Source organism: Sorghum bicolor, chromosome 4, assembly GCF_000003195.3.
Source record: "Sorghum bicolor cultivar BTx623 chromosome 4, Sorghum_bicolor_NCBIv3, whole genome shotgun sequence".
Classification (NCBI taxonomy): Eukaryota; Viridiplantae; Streptophyta; class Magnoliopsida; order Poales; family Poaceae; genus Sorghum; species Sorghum bicolor.
This window is the reverse complement of record NC_012873.2, coordinates 62843290-62862525: the sequence shown is the minus strand read 5'-3', so window position 1 is coordinate 62862525 and position 19236 is coordinate 62843290. Positions and strand designations below refer to the sequence as shown.

The following is a 19236-nucleotide window of genomic DNA, read 5'->3' as shown; positions in this document are numbered from 1 at the left end:
TATATTTAATGTTTCATGCATGTGACACAAGATTCGATGTGACGAGGAATCTTGAAAACCTTTTGGTTTTCAGCCAAGAAACCAGACAGTGGGTGATGGAGTAAAAAAGAACCTGCGCATGCAGATGTTGTGCTTGTGCCCCCACGGAAATGGAACAATGCTACCTGGGCCTTGTTTAGGCCTTGTTTGTTCAAAAAAATTCTAGATTCTTCGTCACATCGAATTTTAGAGCATATGTATGGAACACTAAATATAAATTAAAAAATAATTAATTATATAGTTTGTCTATAATTTGCGAGACGAATCTTTTGAGCTTATTTAGTTTATGATTAGATAATAATTACTAAATACAAACGAAAGTGCTACAGTATCCGAAACGAAAAATTTTCTCCACCTGAACAAGGCTTTACTTTCAATTTTTTTGCAAAATATAAACATTGACATTTTTGTTTGTATTTGACAAATATTGTCCAATTATGTACTAACTAGACTCAAAAGATTCATCCGCAAATTATGGATGAATTATGTAATTAGTTATTTTTTTTATCTATATTTAGTGCTTCATGCATATGTCGTAAGACTCGATGTGATTAGGAATATGAAAAATTTTGCAAAATATTATGAGAACTAGACAAGACCCTATGCAGATAGGAGTGGCCAAGTCATGGCCAACGAGGCCTACATGGTACATGCTCTGCGCAGCGCTTGTGCGAGTTGCAACGTTGCGATCTTTGGTGCTACAATCTTCTCGGCCCCTCGTCGGCTCGTCTGCGTTTTTGCAGTCCTCAAAGGGACCGGCGGATCGGAGTGGTCCTCGGCTTCCACTCCGGAACGGAGCAGTGAAACAGTGTCAAAAATGGGTCGACGCTAAAGGAGAGCATGGGTTGGGGAAAAAAGAAAAGGGAAAGCGAGCCTGTCATTGGTGCATGATCATTTCACGGGCCATCATTGTGGTGTGGTGGTGGTAACTTTTTTTTTTATTTGATTCTGGTTTTCAGCTCCTTTTTCATTTCACGGAACATTTTTCAGTACCGCTATTAATAACAACATTAAATATTTCCTTAAAAAATATAACAATATTAAATCGCCGTTGAAAATCTCGAAGATATGGAGACTTTTGGAAACTTAGACTCTACTGTACCACTAATCGCTTTGGCGTGGAGTGGATAGTGATGGCCTGCACGGCTGCGTGGTAGCGGAACTGTTAGGCCTTGTAAAGTTACAATTTTTTTTGCAAAATTAATACTATAATATTTTTATTTGTATTTGACAAATATTATTTAATTATGAACTAATTAGGCTTAAAAGATTTGTCTTGTAAATTATAAACAAACTCTATGTATGCGTCTAAAGATTTAATGTGACGAAAAATCTTAAAAAATTTTAAATTTTAGAGTGGAAGTAAACAGTCCCGAGAGAATGCCAGCACTGGATCCTAGAGCATTGGGTTGGGATGGGACTATGGGAGGATGGGATGAGAGACGGCAGCGCGCGTCGCACCCTGGCGGATCCGGTGATGGAGACCGGTCAAGCCCGTACGTGGTGAGAGCGGGCGCAATCAAGACGGGCGTCAATGCCTGAGCCCCTGACACCAAAACCGACCCCTGCTGCGGCGGCATCTGCATGCAGACGCCGCAGTCGCAAGCCCAGGCGGTGGCGGGAGCCTTTTAACTGTATACCATTATAAAAGATCGACCAAACCAGAAAGCCACTAAAAAGTTGTTTCGCACCGCTATATCCAACTTCATCTTCGGCTATATCCGTGTGCCATTCCGTCCATTTTGAAGCCTAACGGCAGTTAAGTGACCTGGCAATAGACTTGAATACCCCTAGGCTACTTGGTCTCGACAACAAAATTTTCTTGTCCCCAGTGCCACTGACTGGCAATTTTAGATACCGCTATGCCTATTTTGGATACTACCATGGCAAATGCAGGATATGGTGTATGGTCAAAATACCGCGTGTCAAATTTTCGTGTATATTTAATGCTCCATACATACGTCTAAAGATTCGATTTGAGGAAAAATTTGAAAAAATTTGTAATTTTTTTTGAACTAAAAAGATAGAAAACCAGAAAAGATGATAGGAATGGTGGGCACCGTCCCTTCTTTCAGACATTACTATACAAGTGCGCTAATCTGTCAATTTTGTCTGAGCTACAACCTTGGTTGTTGAAAGCTTACCTTGCACTGGAGGAGATGGCAAGAATGTGATCGAACAGAAGCGGAACAGGTCCATCGGGATTGTCTCCGGCCAAGTAAGGCAGAGGAAGAAACGCCTTCCCCATGGGGTTCGCCCAGGGAACCCTCTTGTTGTCGCCCCCGGCGTGAAGCAAGAGCACGTGCTTGTTCGCCATGATGCTCGATGTCGCGGCGATCGCGGCCTCATCCCCCGAACCACCATTTGCTGCTTCGAGAAGGAATTCGCCGATCTCTTCCTTGGAAGCCTGCGAAGAAAATCCTGACATCCCAATACGCCATTAGAACCACGGGTCGAGTAGAGTAAAGCAAGGTAGCGGTAGTAGGTAGGGCGGAGGGTAGGTGGGTCGTGAACTGGGCGGCGAGGTGGCGGGCGACGACGTGGAGCGTGGCAGCGCCGGAGCCGATGCGAGCGCCGTCGGGGTCGGGAACGGCGATGGCCGCGGTGGATGCGGAAAAGCGGCCGAGGGCGCGGGCGCACTCGAGCTGGCGGTTGTAGAGCGCGGCCTGCTGGGGGCTGGCGGCCGTGAGCACGACGGCGTCCCAGGGCGGCACGCGTGCCGGGTCGCGCGCGGACAGCCGCAGCCGGCACCACGCCTTCCGCAGCGTCGCCGCCGCCTCCTCCGCCGTGCGCGGCCTCCGCCGTCGTGGGCGCGCGTCCATCGCCTCGCCTGCCGCGCCTCCGCCTCCCAGACCCGGCTTCGCAGGAGCCCGTCGAGCACCAGCCGCTCCTCGGCCTCCTCGCCTGTCCCGGCGGCATCGGCCGCTACGTGGTCGCCGAGATCCTGCCGCTCATCGACAGCGACACGGCCACCCTCCGTTGCTGCTACTCTGACGTCGGCGAGTGGGTCCAGAAGAGCATGCGCTACCCTCGCTCGTGTGTCTCCCGTGATTGGAAGGGCAAGAAGGACATTGTACTATCCGGGATCCATATGTCAGACCCCTTAAACGGAAGAAAACGAACGGAATAGGGACGGAATGGCACACGGATATAGCCGAAGATGAAGTTGGACACAGCGGTACGAAACAACTTTCTAGTGGTCTCATGGTTTGATCAATCTTTTATAATGGCATACCGGTAAAAACCTCCGGTGGCGGAGGGCCGGAGGGGGGAGGCGGGGAGCGTCGCTCGGCCACGCACGTCCCTCCAAAGAGAAGCGGACAAAAGAGGAAGGCGGCTTTGGCCGTTGGCCCCGTGCGTCCGTGCCCTCGGGTTGCTTGCCTCCCTCCCTGCCCTGCCCTGCCCCGCCCCGTTGTGCTCGCCTGTCCGTTCCGTCCCCCCCTTCACGTTCCCCGCACTCGCGTCGCCGTCGCGCTAGAGGCGACGAGAGGGATACCAGACCGTCGTCGTCGTCCACCCCCCCTGTTTCGTTTCGTGATTTTCGTCCGTTTCACCCCATCCCCTCACGGCCTCACCAACCCACCCACCCACACCCCGCATGCCAACAAGCGCCGCCTGCCACATCAAGCCTGGAAACACGAAGCAGCGCGGCCGCGCGAGTGCAAACAAACCCAAGAGAAGATTCTCCCATCAACACCACCCCCGCCCCGGCGGCGCGCGACCGACCGATCAGTCTCTACTCTCTAGCGCACGCGCCGCAGCCGCAGCCGCAGCCGCAGCCGTTATAACCATCCGCAGCAGCCCACGGTCCGCTCTCGCTGGCTCGCGGCGTCATCGTCTCGTCGTTCGTGTCTCCCCTGCCTGTTCACAATCTGCCCAAGCCTTCGCCGACCGCCATGCCCCGCCGCCGCGCCGCGAGGGTTTGAGTGAAGGCTAGTTTTTTTCGGCCGAGCGGTTTCCGGGCTTTGCGCCAAGGCGATGGGGTGCAAGGGGTCGAAGCTGGACGAGCAGGAGGCGGTGGCGCTGTGCAGGGGCCGCGCCGACCTGCTGGCGGCGGCCGTGCGCCACCGCTACGCGCTCGCCGACGCGCACGACGCGCTGGCGGACTCGCTCGCGTCCGTCGCCGCCGCGCTCCACCTCCTCATGACGGCCCCCGGCCAGCAGCGCCTCGCGCTGCCCGCCGCGCGCAAGGACGTCGACGCGCCGCCCGCGCCCGCGCCCGCCGCAGCCGCAGCCGCGTCCTCGCCGCCGCACTCGTCGTCGCACATCAACTTCGCGCCGTCCTCCGACTCCGAGTCCGGCTCCGTGACCTCCTCGCCTCCCCACCGCCGCCGCCTCGCCGCCGGCTACGACCAGCTTCCCCAACACCACCCGCTATCTCTCCCGCTCCCGTACCCGCATTACGGCTACGGGTACGCGCCCGAGCCCTTCCCCTACGGTGGTGGGTACCCGCAGCCGCCGGGATCGCTGCGGCTCTACTACGCGCGGAGCCGACCGCCCCCGGCCTCGGTCGCCGTCGTTGAGCAGCGCACCGCGGCATCGGAGCGCGTGTACTACGGGTCCGTCGAGCCGACGGCCGGTGGGGACACGCGGTACTACTCGTACGGCGGCGGCGAGCCCGCTGGCAGGGCGACGGCGCCGACGCCGCCGCCGCCGTCCCCGCCGAGGACGACGTCGTGGGACTTCTTCAACGTGTTCGGCGACTACGACGTGTACGACAACTACTGCTACGACGCTGGCGGCGGCGCTGGTGGGGCCACGTCGGCGGCGTACACGCCGAGCAGGAGCTCGCGAGAGGTGCGGGAGGAAGAGGGCATCCCGGACCTCGAGGACGACGACGCCGTCGTCAAGCAGGTGGCCGGTGAGTTCTCGGCCCCCGGGAGTGGCGCGCGCAGCCGACGCAGCTCGCTCGGCGGCGTCAGCAGCAGCATTGCCGAGGTCGACGAAGAGGAGAATTCTGTCGTCGATAAGGAAGTCATTGGCGCGCCGGCGCCACGGAACACTGCAGCGTCTGCGCCGACACCCCGGGGGCCCGTTGACACTACAGACGTTGCCGGGGAGATCAAGGCGCAGTTTATTCGAGCTGCGGACGCTGTCAGGGCACTTTCACCACTTCTTGAGGTCGGGAGGCGGAGGTACCACCACCGAAGCTCAGTGTACCATGGTGAGCGTTTTCTTCCTGTACTCAGCACGTCTTTGGAACAGCTTATGCCCAATTCTTTTATTTGACTTATGGTGGTATTTGGATATAGTTTCATCTAGTATGGTGTCAGCGATTGCCTTGCCGCATTCGGACCTGGGAGGCATCGAGCTCTTGGATTGTGGAAGTGAGAAGGTGTTGGGAGGAAGAAGCCTGTCTTTGACACTGGAGAAGCTCTTTATGTGGGAGAAGAAATTGTACGATGAGGTTAAGGTATGTGTGCATTGTTTTCAGTAACCAACTCAAATGGCTGATACATGAAATTGATATTCACTAGTACCAGAAAGCTAATTTGTTGCTCCATACTGGTCCCATGATCTCCACTCGGAGCCACTGAGTACAAGTCTTAACAGAGAGTCTCTTATCTCAAGTTGGGAGAGAGCACTGTGAATCATTCCATAGCCTTATCTTGTGTAACAACTGAATCCTTGAGGTTAATCACATGCTCCCAGCATGCAGGGGGCCCTCCTCGCTATCAAACAGACACACATCCCCAACCATGTAATGGTAGAACTGTTCTGCCTATCTTGTACCATTGCGCTTCTTGTTTATGAATAGAGTTTATTGACTTTACACCGTGTAAAGTGCCTTTTGGGGCTGACCAACCACAATTGGAAGTAATAATCAAGAAAAATGGCCAGAATTAAATTATATGTATCCAATGTCAAGCTTGTCCCAAAATAGTGCTATATGGAAGATGTATTTTATAGATCATTTTTTTAGTTTGTTTTCTGATGGTGGATTTGTTTGTAATGCATGTTGCCATTGTTCTTTCCTATACCATATTAACATTGTCACTTGCAATGCGTGACCTTTGTAATTTTTATGTCATGTTAATTATTTTCTTGCTCTTTTCTTGTTTTAGGCTGAAGAGAAAATGCGTCTGCTGCTTGCGAAGAATGCAAAGCGGCTGAAGTACTTGGATCTGAAAGGTGCAGAAGCTCAGAAGATCGATACGACCCGAAATATGGTCAGGAAGCTGTCAGCAAAATTAAGAATATCTGTAAGAGTAATTACCAAGGTTTCCAAAAGGATAAACAGAGTAAGAGATGAGGAATTGTGGCCACAAATTAATGCCTTAATCCAAGGGTATGCTCTCTCCTTTCAGCCTGAAGTGTTTTGACATATGCTTCATTTGAGTTCTCTGTCTGCTTCCTTTACACTGGCTATATGCTTATCTAGTATGTATAATCATATAGATGCTCTATTAGAAAGTAATTGTCCGAGTCGCGAAGGTAATTGGATTGGAATATACAGCATTACAAACAAAATGCCATGATGATAGCAGAATAAGCTTAGTGTATAGAAGCAACCCCAGTTTTTTAGATAAAGGAATTTTTATTCTGGCCTCTGCATTAAGTTGTGTTTTGAAGCAACCAAATGTAGAAGCAACCCCAGTAGTCCTGCATTTCTATGAGGTTGTTTTAAGCAACTACACATAATTTTTTTAACACGTTCTGTGGTTGAAATCAAGAGCCATGTATGCTTTTATCGGAATAGAACTTTTAGTTAGTTTGAATTTTATAAGAATCTTGCATTTAATATTCCCATGGAATCTAGCACGCATTAGAAGACTGATGTCCCTCTTTGTAGGTTTGTGAGAATGTGGCGAGACAAGCTGGACTGCTACCAGATACAGTGTCAAGTGATCTCAGAGGCAAAAAACTTGGATTCAATTGTCCCTGACGGAAGAAGTCGAGAATTGGCATTAGAGCTTGAACTAGAGATGATGAAATGGATTGTCAATTTTTCCTCCTGGGTGAATGAACAGAGGAGCTTCGTCAAGGCACTGAATGGATGGCTATCACTTTGTCTTGACTACAAGACTGAAGAGACAGTCGATGGAGTTCCTCCCTATTCACCTGGAAGGGTGGGTGCTCCCCTTGTGTTTGTCATCTGCAACAGCTGGTCTCAAGCCATGGATCGGTTCTCCGAGAAGGAAGTGGTTACCTCTATGCAAGCTCTTGTGTCCAGTGTGCGCAAGCTATTGGAGAAACAAAATGTTGAACAAATGGAGCAGATGATTGTTACACGGGAAAGAGAAAGGTGGAACAAAATACTGGAAAAGAAGACTGTAGAGATCAACAAGGAGGCAGATGTGCTGAACAGGAAGTTGGCTCTGGTACCAGGCCGGCACAGCCGTCTTCCAAGCGCGCAAACATACCAGGAACATCTTCTTGACGCAAGCAGTTTGCAGAGTAGCTTGCAGCGCGTAGTCCAAGCCCTAGAAAGCTTCACCTCCAATTCGCTGCAAGCATTAGAGCAGACCCTGAGACATGCCGAAGAGGAAAGGTCATCCAGAGAGAGCGCCAAAGTTTCATAGTGAACAAGAATGTAACATTATGAGCATGTCCTCATTGGGAGGCGTTGACGCAGAACATACTGGGCAAATGCTGCTCACATAGAATTTTTTGGTGGACAAATCCTGACTTCTGAGTTTAACTGACCCTGTCTCGTCGATGTAGTTTAGACGAAGCTCTCATCGGCGTTCATCAGAGTAGATATATGTAGCAGCAAGTTTTTTTTATAGGCGAAGTGCACTTTTTGGTGGTGGTATGCAAACGAGGCGCATTGAGTTTCGTATCACTGTATGTTATTTTGCTTGTTGCTGATGTTAATATAGAAGAATCCTTGAGTGCGTTGAACAATGTGTTGTCCATGGAATGCAGTTTGCTAACTGCTAAAGTAGTCAAGTATAAGTTAATTGTCATCTTGAAATTTTGGCTTACCGATGGGTATACGCAACTCAGTATGATATTAGCCAATGTTCGCCTAAACGGCTGTTTAGTCCATTTAAACAATGTTTAAACACTAAACAAAAGCCACCTCACTTAGGTCCAAAATTGTTGTTAAAAACTGTTTAAACATGATATGTGCTAAACAACCATTTAATTCATCATTTAGTTTATAGGAGAGTTACAACTACCAGATTTCAGATCCAACTAATTAACATTATAAGTATACGAGATCAAGTGACTTAGTTTTCTTCCAATCTTTTTGGCCGAATATTTATCTTTTACATGTATAAATATGTATACTTTCTACCGTATTTGACTTCTATGTACATAAACATGTATATTTTGGTATTATTATACAAAACCTTTTAGGACATTCAGTAACCCTATGTAGACACCGTCTAAATGGCTTAAACGCTGAACAAAAGGTGACCAACTATTTGTCAATTAACGTTTAGGATAACACTAGTATTAGCTTGACGTCTCAATTTGATGAATTCAAATCTAACAGCCGCATGATAGGTGGAGCCCACAACAAACTATGAATAAGGTTGTTAAAATCTCCATCCATCCAATTTTATCTAATCACGTTAACCTAACAGAAATAAGGACTCTTCTATTCCTTTTAACCAAACACTAGTTAAGACAGTCTTGTTTAAAAATAGTGATGGAACTATCCTATTTTATTCCATTTCTAAACAAACATAGGCTAAGACGACCTGTTAGACCTAAACTAGGGATGGAATCTAACCAGATGGAAAGTCTTTCCCCCCTCTTGACACTTAAAAGACTAGGGTGGATTGAAAGGGAGGGTTAAAGTTGTCCGGTTTCTATAGTCGGATGGTTGTGTGTGTTTAGTTTTTTTAGTTTGGGTGTCAAAACCAGACGACTATATGATAGTTCGAGGCCAAATATAGACTTTATCCTAAATATTACTCCCTCTGTCCATAAAAAACATAACTATTACTTTTTGATGATATAAAAACATACTAATGTTCACATCACAAACGATAACCATTAAATGAATTATGAAGTATTTTTTATAATTTAGTTCGAGACACAAATGTCAATATGATTAACTGTGAATTTGGTTAAAGTTAAGCAGGTTTGATCTGTTATGATCACCTTGTTGTCCATTGCGTGGATTGTGTCTGCCCATTTAATACATTGATGATCGCTCGATCGGTGCTTGACAGCAACTGTTTTCTGTTGAACAGTATTGTTGCACTGTTTGTGTTTGACATTTTACATGGGTTCTACCATTGGGAAAAAAAGAAAGAAAGAAAGAAATATTGGCTAATGCTGCCAATGGCTAGTGAAATTTCGGTTTTAAGATGGCTGCGTCCCATGAACGAAAAGGATTAAACATGAAATCCAGAAGAATTAAAAATTGGAAAAAAGAAAGGAAGAAAGAAAGAAAAAATGAGAAAGAAAAAAAAACTGCTTGGAAAAGGGAAGGCCCAGGAGAAGCCCCGCGCGGGCGCTCCACGCCTCCGCCGCTTTCCCCTCGACCCAACAACCGATCCCAGAGCCCGGGACTGGGCTACCGCCGGCCGCCGCAGCCCTTCAGGCTTCAGCCCGCGTGCACTCTCTCGCGGTGTCGCCCCTCTGGGACGACCGACGATTGGGCTACCGCCGCCGCCGTACGCTTGGTGCCGAGGTCTTCGTAGCTCCTCCATCGCCGGCAACAAGCAAACAACCAGGTATTCAACTGCTTGTCTTCCCTTCCTGCTGTTAGGAACCGAGCACCCAACCCTAAGATGGCTATTAGGCTTTTTGAACGGTGCCTTAACCTCGATCTTCTTTCTGCAAAAATTATCTGGTATATACATGTGTAGACCCATGTCCTTTTACTGGATCCACGCCTGCTGTCAAGACCTGACGGAGTTTGGTTTGGCAATGGTAGGATTTTTCAGGTAAGCTAGAAAGCTAGGCGCGGCCTTGCCGCGCTCCAACCTTTGTAGCAGGGCCAGGGGGCCTGTAAGTGTGTATGCGCCGAAATTATATATTGTGTCCACTACTGTTTTGTCGTTGGAGATAATATCTATCTTGCACTGTGTAAAAGCCTAATTTTATGATCCAGAGATGTCGCATTTTTTAATTAAAGAAAAGTTCTCTAATGGATTAGATTTGTGTGTTTGGCGCTTTCAGATGTAGATGTAGACTATTCAATCTGAAGGAGATATGGCCACTGATTGTTTGTACTTCCAATTGATTTATCATCAGGTTCATTTTTTTTGTGAGCATGATGATGACACCACATAGTGCCTAATATGGTCAGAATTTAATCTAGCACATTATCTAGATTTGTAAACTCTCTATACCAAGTGTTAATAAGCAGCAGTCAGGGAGATGGTAATAGGTCTTCCATAAAGATTTTTTCCCAGGGCATGATCTCTATGTAGCTGTGGGTAGCTGCATTATAATTTGCATCAAAAATACTCTTAACTATTAGTCAAGTATTAGTAGATTGGATAAGGGCTCTAATTTTTGTTAGGAGTTCCTTAGCTCTTTGTCAATCTACTACTATGTTTTTTTTTCAGAAAAAGAGCAAGTATCGTTTTATTGTATGTAGTAGAGAGTTGTAACTTGAAAGCTAGGTCTTCAGTTTGCAATGAAATTGAGGATGAAAACACCCAGTGTTAAAAATAGATTGTTTGGCTATATATATAAGAAAAAATATATATAAGAAAATAGTACCACTGGATTCTAAATCACGCCATGTGTACGCAGGTTAAAGATAATAGTATGGTGTGTTGAAACTTTTGAGTAAACAACCATGAAGAAAATAAATCCTTTGAGTATATCTAAGACATCAGATTATATCATGACATTTAGGTGAATTAATACTGAAGACAGCAAGACTCTGAGTTTTAGCTTGAAGAGCAAGGCGCTGAGCACATTGTTAATAATCAGCAACTGCTGTTAAGATATCATTTCATATTTGTATAATCAACATTGTTTGCCATTATCCTGCATGTATGCTTCTACCAAAACAAAATCGCAGTACAGATGTAGGATAGGCTAACATATTATAATGTATAGACATGGTAAGTTTTAATTATGATGGAGAAAATTGTGAGGTACTCATTGCTGATGAGCACTATTTCAGTATTTTGGTTAGGAACATTTCTGATAAAAAAAAATGAGGTAGGCTAACAGTCAATTAGTCTTTCCAATAAAAGAGATCTTATATCTACCTGAATAATACCCTTTGCTTCATTGTTGCTTCTTCTTTGCTTTGTTCTGGTGATACCGATCAGAGTAGGTCTGCAAGCTGTAGCAAAAGTTTTGATTTGTCTTGGAGAACAGAAAGGATGATCACATGATAGTCTAGGGTTTACTGTGGAGTGCAATTGAATTTAACGTAGGAGGTATTAGGAAAAAGAATGGTCGGTTACATAGGGTTTAATCTGAAGATTGAGGTACAACACTCTTGCCATTTTTTTTGAACTGTGTAGTTGTTGTTATCCTCCAATCTTACATTAGCAAAAGCAGGGATATATGTAATCGAAAAGAGATCTCATTTCGAAATAAGTTTTCCTAATCCTACAGAAGCAGTTTTAAAACTCAAGTCAGAGTCTCATTTCGAAATATTCTATCTAGATTGTCCTTATCCTGATTAAATGTAGATGCTGCAGTCACAGAAGCAATTTTTAGGTGCGATTCTGTTCTGTGGAGCTTCTGTTTAGGTCTAGCATAACAGCCAGCCAATAATCCTTGTATCAGCTATCATGTGGAGCTTCTGTTTTGCACATGCAAGAAACATTCCCATGTCAGTCTGAACTAGAACCATTTTAGAGCTGCCATTCTATTACAAGAGCGTTACTTGGCTTACTAACTTAGAGAATTCATTGCTATTGTTAGGGCAGTCCCAATGGTGATTTCTAGTTTTAGTTTCCAAGAGTAATAAATTCTTGTATAGATCTAACTCTTCCAATGCTTAGTTTCTTATAGCAGTTTCTATAAAGAATAACATTTAATAAGGTGATGCATGTATTAAAAACTGAGAACAATTAGCTGTGCCAAACATCCATATAGGAACCCATGTTGCCACATCTCAATCACGTTGATAACAACTCTGAACACATTCAAAATATAACAACGTCGAAGAGCCGATTTGAGGACATTACGTCACTGGCGATATAGAAAAAAATAAGTCCCACAAGCTTAATATAAAAAAACAAAAAACATACAATCTGTCATCAGCAATCTAGCATCGGCTCCCTGCTGTGCGAGGCAAATGGCTTTCAGTAGCGAGCAGGCCTGCCCGCGCATGGCGCCGTGCAACATGCAAGGGAAGTAGCCCCTGCGTGTGGCAAGTAGCTGCTCCATGCCTCTTGCCCCGTGTGAGAGTGGCCTCTAGCGAACAGGGCGCGAGGGAGGGGATCCGGCAGTGGCACAAGGGATCCGAGAGAAAGAGGAAAGAAACGACCTAGGTCTTCCCAACGCTGTTTTTGCCGTTTCCTAGACCATCGGCATGCGTCAGGACTCGGTTTCCTCTTGAAGAAACCGTTTCTCTTGTTTTATCTCTCTCCTCAATAAATCTAACGCCACGTCAGTAAAATGCTTAGTTGGTAGGATATTTAATAGGAATAGAAACTACAATAAATATACCATTGGGAGTGCCCTTACCCATATTTGGCATAACCACAACTTCAGCTGTCTTTTGCTCCTTGGATTATTGGGTGACAGTTCTGTAGTAGGGTCTCACAATTGTCATTCATCAGTCATCACCCTCTCTTGCCTTGTGGAAACCTTATAAAGTGTTTGCTATTTGAGTAACAGCTATGGATGTTGCACTATAATAATTAATAAGCCACAAAGTGGGATAAATGCTATGTGATGGTGTAGCTGATTTGATATTCAGTTTGGTGTGGTATTATCTAGATAATTTATAGTCAAGCAAACAAAATTTACTCTTAATTGCACTTGAATTTCCAGTGTTCTGATGAGAAACTTCTGATCTTCTTTCTGTTTGTGTCAAAGATAACTCGGCGCCCAAAGTCTTTCTGTTGGAAGAGCTCTTTATTTATCGTCAATGGAAGCGAAGTTTTTCCGTTTCCTGAAGCTCGTTGGGGTCGGCTTCAAAGCAAGGTCAGAGAGCCAAGGCCGTGAGCTGTTCCTGAAACTGGGATTCAGCCATGAGGTGCAGTTCACCGCTCCCCCAGCTGTCCGTGTCTTCTGCTTCAAACCCAACATAATTTGCTGCACCGGCATCGATAAGGACAGGGTGCACCAGTTCGCCGGTGCTGTCCGGAGCTGTAAACCTCCAGAGGTGTACAAGGGGAAGGGGATCCTGTACATTGACGAGGTTATCAAGACTAAGCCCGGAAAGAAGCAAAAGAAGTGACGACTTGAAAACGTTACAACTTTGTCTTTGGCTTTTAACCCCTTGAGACCCATCCTTCTTCAAATTTGTAGTGATCCGGATCTGGTCTGGTTGTTTTGAGCTAGGCAGATCACCATTGTCTCTTATCCTTACCTCAGTTGCAGGCAACAGGATGTATGTGGGACATGTAATGAAGTTGTAGGTCCATGAGTTGGAAAGTTACCAGTTCCTTTTTGTTGATGTCAGCTGGAACATCGGATTGAATTTCCGAGTGGAATGTTTCCTTTCAAAATTGGGTCTTTCATAGACTGTTGCAAATTGAGTGTGAACTGTGAACATGACCTTAGAACTGAGGCCTTGTTCAGTTCCTAAAATTTTGGGTTTTTGGGCATTGTAGCACTTTCGTTTTTATTTGACAAATATTATCCAATTATGGACTAACTAAGTTTAAAAGATTTATCTCACGATTTATAGGTAAACTGTGTAATTAGTTTTTATTTTTATCTATATTTAATATCGTAAGATTTGATTTGACGGGAAATCTTGAAATTTTTTGAAAACTAAAGAAGGCCTGAAGGTAGGACCCTGAAATACATGCTTGTTTGCGTACTAGTATATCATCTATATTGGCACTTAATCTGCAAGACTGCAACGATGATAAAAGGTTGGAGAAGCGAGGACCCGCGTCCTCCCGACAACAGCGGGGCCGGGGCGAAGCACGTTGAGAGCGGAGGCGACGGTGCCTGACTTGCCAGTTCAGGAAGGACAAATGGGAAACAGAAATTCTGCAGAATAAATTTCCGCAAGCGTTCTCCTTTGCAAAGGACAAACAGATTAATGTCATGAGAGCCTTCACTATTGATGATATCACCAACCTGTTCAATTTACCACTATCCCAAATAGCTTTTCAATAAACCCAGGAAATAGAACAGCAGATGGAAACGTACAGCAGAAACGAGCAGGACAAAGATGTATGGACATACTCAACACAAAGCGCTAGCTACAAAGTTCAAACAACATACAAATTACTGATGGGTCATCAGCCGGTTCAACCTGTCCTCAAATGGTTATGGAAGTCTTACTGCCAGCCAAAGCATAGAGTCTTCTTCTGGCTACTGATGAAAGATAGATTGAGCATAAAAAACATCCTGAAGAGAAGGAAATGCAACTGGATTCATTCAATTGTGCTTTCTGTACATCAGCCCAGGAAGAAACAATACTTCATTTGTTCTGGGGATGCCCATACGCACAACACTGTTGGGAACTATTGGCTTACAGATAATAGAAGATGGGGACACGGTGCAAAACATCCAGCCATCGAGAACTCAACTGCGATCCTAGTTTTTCATGATAGCAATCATTTTGATGAGTTGGACGATTTGGAAAGCGAGAAATGAAGCAATCTTCAACAATAGCTTAATGTCAATCCAAGAATGCAAACGAGCCTTTTCCATGAAACTGGAGAAGGTCTCATGCCGTATCAAGACAAGTCTAAGCCTTTTGTTTGATCAATGGTGTCAAAATCTACAATAGTTTGCCTCCTTGCTCTTATTTTCTTCATCTCCTTTTTTTTTTCTTAACTCAACAACCCCGCTTCCCTGTTTCTGTAAGACTTGTATCTTGTAATTTCTGAACCTCCTTTTATAAATAAATTTCTGCAGAGGCAAAAGCCCCTCCAGTTCAATAAAAATAGCGGGAGGCCGAGAAGGCGGCAGCAGTAGAGACGGAGAGGACGCGAAGCCGCGCGACGTGTACAACGAGCAGCTGGAGCGACTGTCCGATCCATCAAACATGATGTGCCGTACGTGTCCGGTGATTAATTAGTAGTACGTAGTATGCTCCTACTTTTAATTTTGCACTAGAAAGTAGAGATAATAACACACACCAAGTTCCATCACTTGTGGTCTATTTCTATGCATCATAGACATGCAATTACTCAACCAAAAGACCAAAACGGGTGCCATGGAGGCTCCACTCCTGTAGTTCTGTTCATGATGGGGGTACTGTACACCGCAAATATACGAGACCAGAAGTAATAGGACGTGACGGCCTCTACCTTGGGATCTTTGCGCGCTCGACAGGAAAGGAGGGAAAAAAAAAATGTTTCGCTCAAGCTCAACCGCTCCAACGCAAGTGGCTATCTTGTTGTCACTCTAGCAGACGGGTGGGCACTGTGGCCGCCAGCCGGAGCCGGGCCAGCCCAGTCCAAGCTGGACCCCGACCCAGGGCGCTGGCTGTGCCCGTTCCGCGCCGTTGGGGGACGCGGGGACGCCGAGCCATCCAACCGCGCCGCCGCCCTGGATGACAACGACATGGACTCGATCTCCTCGAGCACGGCGACGACCTCCCGCATGGAAGGGCGGTTCTTGTGGTCGGCGGCGAGGCAGCGCAGCGTGAGCTGCGCCGCGCGCTGCGCGCCCCGCGACGGGTACTGGCCCTCGAGGCGGGGGTCCACCAGGCGCGCCAGCTTCCTGCGGTCCGCCAGGTAGGGCTTGGCCCAGTCCACCAGGTTGTGCTGCGCCGCCGGCCGGTCCGTGTCCAGCGCGCGCAGCCCCGTCAGGATCTCCAGCAGCACCACGCCGAAGCCGTACACGTCGCTCTTCACGTACAGGTGGCCCGTGGCGACGTACTCCGGCGCCGCGTACCCGTAGGTTCCCATGACCCGGGTCGTCACGTGGCTGCTGCCGCCGGCGGGGCCATCCTTGGCGAGCCCGAAGTCGGAGAGCTTGGCGTTGAAGTGCTGCGGGTGGGAGGGAAGGGACAGGGGAGCTATTAGTCGACGGCGGCGGCGGCGGCGGCGCGTGCGCCAGGGCCGGGCGAGATGAGCGTACCGTGTCCAGGAGGATGTTGGACGCCTTGAAGTCCCGGTAGATGACGTGCTTCTCCGACGAGTGGAGGAAGGCGAGCCCGCGGGCGGCGCCGATGGCGATGCGCAGCCGGAGGCTCCACGGCAGCAGCGGCTGGTGCACGGCTGCTCCGCCCTCTGCTTATTGCACAGGCGACTTTGTTAATGACGTACCGTGGTTAATTCGATGGCATGGGACAGTGAAGGAACATCATGTTTTTTTACCGACACAAATTGTAGCCTCCGCGTGTGCTTTCATTAAAAAAAAATAATGTGACTAGCTAGCCTACCTACCGCACATGTGCCGAAGCACACAATAAAACGTGCAACGATCTCAAATTGCACCCCGTGATCTCCGTTACCAAACTAACAATTCCCAGAGACCACCGCGACCGATAAAAGTCAACCCGGGCATCAGAAAGAAGATGGCAACGACCACAAACTTACTGCGTGGCTCGCTTCTGAACAGGTGGTTCTCCAGGCTGCCCTTGGCCATGTACTCGTACACCAGCAGGAGCTCCTTGTCCTCCCAGCAGTACCCCAGCAGCCTCACCAGATTGGGATGCGAAAGCCTCCCCAGGAAATTCACCTCAGACTGCATATATACAGGTCATCACCAATTACAGATTTACAATGATACGTTAGCAGAAAAAAACAAACAAACAATCGGACGTCGTGACGACCACTAAGCGCACATTTTCCGTGCGGATCTCAGTCCCAACCAACCACCAATGTCAACTCGAGTTCCTTGTTGCGTTTGTCTTGTGAACGTGGCGAGTGGCGTAGCATTTGCCAGCGATTTGAGAGGAGTTTTTTTTTAAAAAAAAAAACGAAGAAGTGCACAGCTATATTTAGCAGTGGAGAATTATGCTCTGATGAAAAGAAATTATGGTCTTCTGGGCATGTGAACACGGTGGCCGCATCTAGAAACAAAGATAATAAGAACTATTATGACAGACATAACCTATGCTTCGCGGACAAGGGTTTGACGATGCCTAATTTCTCCTCGCTTCTTTTCCGTCCTATATCCTGCTCGATTTTAACAAGAAAAATGTAGGCGGAGCTGCAGTCTCTCATCAGAAAGTTCAGAAAGCAATGGCTTGAGCAGAAAGCGTTTTTTTCACCTGCCATTCCTGCACGCCCTGCAAGCTCTCGGGGTTGAGCTTCTTGACGGCGACGGGCACGCCGGCGCCGTTCCGGGCGGGGCTCATGGTCCGCTCGTCGACCCAGCCCTTGTGGACCCGCCCGAACCCGCCCTCGCCGACCACGGTGTCCGCCTTGAAGTTCCGGGTGGCCGCCCTGAGCTCCGCGAACGTGAACACCCGGAGGTTCGGAACCTCCAGGATCCTCCCGTCCACCGGCTGATGACGACTAGGCTCGCCGCCGCCGCCGCCGCTCGTCGCGGCTCCGCCACCCGCAGCGGGGCGCTTGCTGGCGGTGCCTCCTGTGGTCGTGGTCGTGGCCGTGCTCGGCGGCGACTTCTTCCCGGGCACCCCTTGCTGGCTCACCGCGGCGTGATGGGCAGGACTGGGCGCGGCCATGACGCGCTTCGCCATTGCCACTGCAAAGGATCGCACAAATTGAACATGAGAGCACGACGAAGTGTGGCTCAGGATCAGAGGCAGTCGCAACTGCAAGCGAATGATACCTTGGGGGTGCGCGTGATGGGCGTGCGCCATTGCTTTGACGGCCCCAACCTCGGGCACGTCGGAGCCAAAGCAATTGCCCATGGCCAGAGGCAGGAGCCAGCAGCACTGTTGCTTCCTATCTCGATCTCCTGTCTTTCTTTGCCCTTTATTACTAGCTCGGAGAAGTATACTTTTATGTCCTCTCTCGGTCGCGCAAAACGTGATCCCCGGCCGGAAGAGGCACTAGACACCAGCTAAGTGCTTGGCTTCTCCAGTTACGTTCTTCGTTGAATACGAATGTGTATCATGGCCTGGCCCGCAGGCCGTGGATATTGGACGGCTGCCTACGCGTTTGCGTTAGGGAAGTGGAAGGATCATGCGCCCATGCGCGGGGTAACCGTACTGGGCGGAGCACATGGCACGTATATGTCCACGGACAGGCGGAGACGACGCCAAGCCCGAGCGCGCGCGCGCGTCATGTTCAGAACGGCAGCAAACTTACGTGCACTCCGGCAGGTCAATCTGCTGCCATAGTTTTTTTCTTATCTGCAACGCTACTTCAATGGTACTTTTCATCAAACGAACAATATTTCTTTTCTTTCACAACAAAATCAACTTAAGCTAAATTTTAGCGAAACCAAGGACTTGGTCGAGTCAGGTTCTTGGCAACTTTCATCCACAGCTACTCCATGGCTTCTAGCTGAAGCATCTCATAGCTATAAAGCTATGGTGTGGACTGTGGACTATAGATAACAGATGTCCACAACATCAAACCGCACTGCTTTAGAGAAATTGCACTGTGGCACTAGTAGAAAAATGTTGAGAAAAATGTAAAGAAAATTTGGTAGTCATTTTCGAGCCAAGTAATGGACAACGAGCTAGACAGGTAAGTCCGAAGTGTGGAACATAAGACGCGTCTACAAGGTGGCCCATGCAAATAGCGGAACAAGCTAGTTTTATTTTTCATATTTGAAAGTAATATTTTTTCCTTTGTTGATTGTATTTAGGTCTTGTTTGGATGTTGTCGAATTCACTTCAATCCATGTGTGTTGGTGTGGATTGGGGTGGAATTTAGTTCAAATTTCACTCCAATCCACCTCAACACATGTGGATTGATGTGACTTCGACTACATCCATACAAGGCCTTAGTGATCTCTCTCTACGCGTCCCATTGCATGGATTCCATACATCTAATGTTGATATGTTACTTGTATTTATGTCTTTAGCTTATGTTTGGTTTGGAGATATGCTGGGCTGAGATGGTTCCACCCTTGTTTTGTGGGAGTAGATGGTCCTAGTTATTGGTGTTGTTAGAATGCAACAGTGGCTTGAAAACATTTTACTCCTTTATGTGAAAAATGATACTCTCCACAGGACGAAGGGATTACATCCTGTGCTCTCCTGTTCATTTTCTACCGTGAGAGCATCCATTAAAACACTACCATGACTTTTCCACC

The 19236-nt window shown here is 47.5% G+C and overlaps 3 protein-coding genes across 3 annotated transcripts; 2 read left to right on the top strand and 1 right to left on the bottom strand.

Annotated features, from left to right (window-relative positions):
• On the top strand, positions 3782-7957 carry LOC8073918. Its single transcript, XM_021458149.1, has 4 exons — positions 3782-5203; positions 5292-5452; positions 6105-6328; positions 6833-7957. Exons 1-4 carry the CDS (start codon positions 4018-4020, stop codon positions 7560-7562), a joined length of 2301 nt encoding a protein of 766 aa, XP_021313824.1. The 5' UTR covers positions 3782-4017; the 3' UTR covers positions 7563-7957.
• LOC8076048 (60S ribosomal protein L6, mitochondrial) lies at positions 9441-13680 on the top strand. The gene is made up of 2 exons (XM_002454453.2): positions 9441-9677; positions 12964-13680. Exon 2 carries the CDS (start codon positions 13016-13018, stop codon positions 13325-13327), a length of 312 nt encoding a protein of 103 aa, XP_002454498.1. The 5' UTR covers positions 9441-9677; positions 12964-13015; the 3' UTR covers positions 13328-13680.
• LOC8073917 (probable serine/threonine-protein kinase PIX13) lies at positions 14787-18157 on the bottom strand. Its single transcript, XM_002452724.2, has 5 exons — positions 17800-18157; positions 17276-17712; positions 16599-16746; positions 16138-16289; positions 14787-16046 (listed from the first exon to the last, which is right to left on the bottom strand). The coding sequence occupies exons 1-5, from the start codon at positions 17879-17881 to the stop codon at positions 15444-15446; spliced, it is 1422 nt and encodes a 473-aa protein (XP_002452769.1). The 5' UTR covers positions 17882-18157; the 3' UTR covers positions 14787-15443.

Coding starts and splice junctions, on each gene's coding strand:
- LOC8073917 (XM_002452724.2), bottom strand. CDS start 17,881: ATGGGCAATTGCTTTGGCTCCGACGTGCCCGAGGTTGGGGCCGTCAAA. Junction 17,713..17,799: donor CCATCACGCGCACCCCCAAG/GTATCATTCGCT, acceptor GATCCTTTGCAG/TGGCAATGGCGAAGCGCGTC. Junction 16,290..16,598: donor GTTCAGAAGCGAGCCACGCA/GTAAGTTTGTGG, acceptor TGCAATAAGCAG/AGGGCGGAGCAGCCGTGCAC.
- LOC8076048 (XM_002454453.2), top strand. CDS start 13,016: ATGGAAGCGAAGTTTTTCCGTTTCCTGAAGCTCGTTGGGGTCGGCTTC.
- LOC8073918 (XM_021458149.1), top strand. CDS start 4,018: ATGGGGTGCAAGGGGTCGAAGCTGGACGAGCAGGAGGCGGTGGCGCTG. Junction 5,204..5,291: donor CCGAAGCTCAGTGTACCATG/GTGAGCGTTTTC, acceptor ATTTGGATATAG/TTTCATCTAGTATGGTGTCA. Junction 6,329..6,832: donor ATTAATGCCTTAATCCAAGG/GTATGCTCTCTC, acceptor CCCTCTTTGTAG/GTTTGTGAGAATGTGGCGAG.